The sequence below is a fragment of the Etheostoma spectabile genome, chromosome 5, assembly GCF_008692095.1.
Source record: "Etheostoma spectabile isolate EspeVRDwgs_2016 chromosome 5, UIUC_Espe_1.0, whole genome shotgun sequence".
Lineage (NCBI taxonomy): Eukaryota > Metazoa > Chordata > Actinopteri > Perciformes > Percidae > Etheostoma > Etheostoma spectabile.
Genome location: NC_045737.1, coordinates 22,619,850 through 22,623,425, shown reverse-complemented (window position 1 = coordinate 22,623,425; position 3,576 = coordinate 22,619,850). Strand labels below are relative to the sequence as shown.

At 39.8% G+C, this 3,576-nt stretch overlaps 1 protein-coding gene across 1 annotated transcript in view; it reads left to right on the top strand.

Annotated features, from left to right (window-relative positions):
- rnf10 (ring finger protein 10) overlaps nucleotides 1-2,587 on the top strand; it is a 9,079-nt gene extending 6,492 nt beyond the window's left edge. The window contains exons 16-17 of the mRNA XM_032516822.1: nucleotides 1,188-1,355; nucleotides 1,466-2,587. Coding sequence (XP_032372713.1) covers nucleotides 1,188-1,355; nucleotides 1,466-1,539 — 242 coding nt within the window. The 3' untranslated portion in view covers nucleotides 1,540-2,587. The remainder of the gene's footprint in view (nucleotides 1-1,187; nucleotides 1,356-1,465) is intronic.
- Nucleotides 2,588-3,576: the final 989 nt, after the last annotated feature.

Genomic DNA, 3,576 nt, shown 5'->3' with positions numbered 1-3,576 from the left:
TATATATATATATATATATATATATATATATATAATGAAGGGGGGAAAGAATGGTTGAAAAATCCAAAACTGCAGGTTGGCTCTTAATAGTGGGTTGGAGCAGTGGACCCAAAGTTCATTGGAATAACTAAAATAATGGCAACAGTAACAGCCCACCTCTTTGTCAACTGAATACCAAATAACATAAACATCCTGAGTAAACTGGGAGCTAATTTTGAGATAAAACTTTGGTATTTGATTGTAGCATGAAATTTGACAAACAGATAAGCAATGTTGTCAAAACAAGCATTTTCCAACTTCATCTCCTGGCTAAAGTAAAGCCTTTACTTAACAGGCACGATTTGGAAAGGGCTATTCACGCCTTTATTAGTTCACGGCTAGATTATTGCAACGCTCTTTATGTTGGTCTAAATCAAAAATCCATCTCACGTCTGCAGCTTGTGCAAAATGCTGCTGCTCGCTTTCTGACAAATACTTCTCGGAGTGCACACATCACTCCCGTTCTTTTTACACAACACTGGCTTCCGGTGCGTTTTAGAATTGATTTTAAAATTGCATTGTTCGTTTTCAAAGCCTTAAATGGCCTTGCCCCGGAGTATTTTTCCGAGCTTTTAACTTTGGGTGGGCAAAATTGGCTGTTGCTGTCTTTCGATCTACGGACTTTAGAAGTCCCAAGGTCGAGGTACAAGCAGTGGGGCGATCGGGCCTTCGCTGTTGCTGGCCCAAAACTCTGGAACAAGCTCCCCCCTGACATTCTCACTATAACGGATGTTGTTCATTTTAAATCAAAACTTAAAACTTATTTAGAATGGCTTTTAATATGCAGTAGTGGTGCAACAACTCTTCTTCTGATTATCTCTTTTACTGTTTTCAATGCTTCATGTGTTTTTTTTCTTGTCTTTTATTGAATGTTGTGTTTTATTCTTGGTTGATGTAAAGCACTTTGGACACCTGTTGATTTCTGTAAAGTGCTATATGAATGAATGTTGATTGATTGATATTTAAGGCAAAAATCATATTGTGAAAATGAATCCCAGTGTTTGTTATACAGTTGTACAGCATGTACTGATAAGTGTCTAGCTGAAAGAACTGTAGCTTTGTAGGTATAAAGCATGATTTTATTTTTTACGGCTGTTGAGCAGTGCAACTCCCTGAAGGTTTCCTGAAGTCAGTCTTGTGTCATGCAGATCAGCTGCTAGCTCCCCCAGCAGCTGACAGCGATGGAGAGAGTGACGGGTCGGACCGCATCCCTGTGCCCAGCTTCCAGAACTCCTTCAGCCAGGCCTTTGAGAAGGCACTTCTGCAGCTGGACAATGGTGCAGCTGCTGCTCCTCCACAACCTGTGGTTGACCCAGGTCTGGCATCTAAAAAACTATGTATCTAGTAACCTAAAATGTGGCCATCTACTTAAAGCTAAAGTGTTTGTTTTAAAAATTGCACTCATCCTTGGTATCTTGTCTTTCAGATGAGAAAGGAGGAAAGAAGAAGAAGAAAAAGCAAAAACTTCTGTTCAGCACATCCATGGTCCACACAAAGTAGACAACACTGAAGTTCATTTATTCATATTAAGTTTCTTTGAGTTGATCTTCCCACTGCTTGCATTTTTTCCTTCCATGCAGATCTTTCTTAGATCTATAAGCTATGGAAAACAGGTTTTAGTATGTAGCCATAGTTCATGCTGCTGTAGTCATAGTTCTATGGGCTTGGTCCATTTTTGGTTGACATGCCAGCCATTTAATTTACATTAACATTTTTTGTTGTAAAACTAGGTCAAAGCTTTGCAGCCACCTCCTGAAGTCACACTGAAAGCCATATTGGTAACATTTTTATTAAGAAGTAAAGCAAGGGATATAACAAGCTGTGGGCTGTCATTATGTATGCTTTAGGCTTTTCATGGCTTCCAGATACCTGACTTTTATCACAGTGGTTTGCTGTATGACCAACTTTTCTTGAACTTGAGCATCTAGGATCCTTGAGAAATACTGATAAGATAACTCTGGGTGCTTTAAATTAGAGTTGCAGTCAGCCAGCTGCAGGTGAGTTGCACCTTGTAAATCTTTCCAAGATACTCAGCGCTCAGACATTGTGTGATTTCAGCTTAGAATAGATGGAAACTAATGCATTTCAGTGTTTCATCACATTTGGGCTAGTTTGATCAGCCTTCAAGAGGATAGATTTTTTTTCGGATTGAGATGAATGCCACGGTATTTTGTAAACACATGAATGCATATTATACCAATGTGAGGAAATGAAAACACAGTATTGTATTAAAGAGATTAGGTCTGTTGGTTCAACAGAACTCCAGTATATTCTGCCTGATTAAACAAAGAAGTACGCACTTTTCTTCTCCTTTCTCATGTCATCTTCTGTATCTACCTTTTTAAAAGGTTTACTAACTTTTAACATTACTCCCCCAGATTAAATTCAGTGTTGAAAATGTGTGAAATGAGAGAATTGCTGACATTTAAAGAATGCTTTGAAACCTGAAGAGAAGTGGATTGGAAATTTGTTTTGTTTAAGGGTTCTTTAATACACCTTTAATGTTGAGCAAGTTAAGTCTTGAAACGAATAAACGATGCACAATCAAGGAACTGTCTGTCTGATGCTGCTATTAGCTAATGCCAAGGACAAGAAAGGATCATGGTATGAGGTCAAACGCTAGAAGTCATCATCCTACCGTATAAATACGAGCTAGAACAGGAGAGCACGCACACACACAAACACACACACACAGTGGGGAGGACAAGTATTTGATACACTGACGATTTTGCAGGTTTTCCTTCTTACAAAGCATGTAGACGTCTGTAATTTCTATCATAGGTACACTTCAACTGTGAGAGACTAAATCCAAAACAAATATTCAGAAAATCACATTGTATGATTTTTAAATAATTTACATTTTATTACATGACAAGTATTTGATACATCAGAAAAATAGAACTTAATATTTGGTACAGAAACCTTTGTTTGCCTACCAACCAGTGAGAATTCCAGCTCTCACAGACTGTTTCTTTAGTATCCCTAAATAAGCCCTCCTGTTCTCCAACACATTACCTGTATTAACTACACCTGTTTGAACTTGTTAGCTGTATAAAAGACACCTGTCCACACAAACAAACAGACTCCACCCTCTCCACAATGGCCAAGACCAGAGAGCTGTGTAAGGACATCAGGGATACAATTGTAGACCTGCAAAAGGCTGGGATGGGCTACAGGACAATAGGCAAGCAGCTTGGTGAGAAGGCAACAACTGTTGGCTCAAGTATTAGAAGGAAGAAGTTCAAGATGATGGCCAATCTCCCTCGGTCTGGGGCTCCATGAAAGATCTCACCTCGGGGCATCAATGATCATGAGGAAGGTGAGGGATCAGCCCAGAACTACACGGCAGGACCTGATGAGAGCTTGGACCACAGTCTCAAAGAAAACCATTAGTAACACATTACACAGTCATGGATTAAATCCTGCAGCTCACGCAAGGTCCCCCTGCTCAAACAAGAGCATGTCCAGGTCCGTCTGGAGTTTGCCAATGACCATCTAGATCAGGGGTCTCAAACTCAACTTACTTGGGGGCCGCTG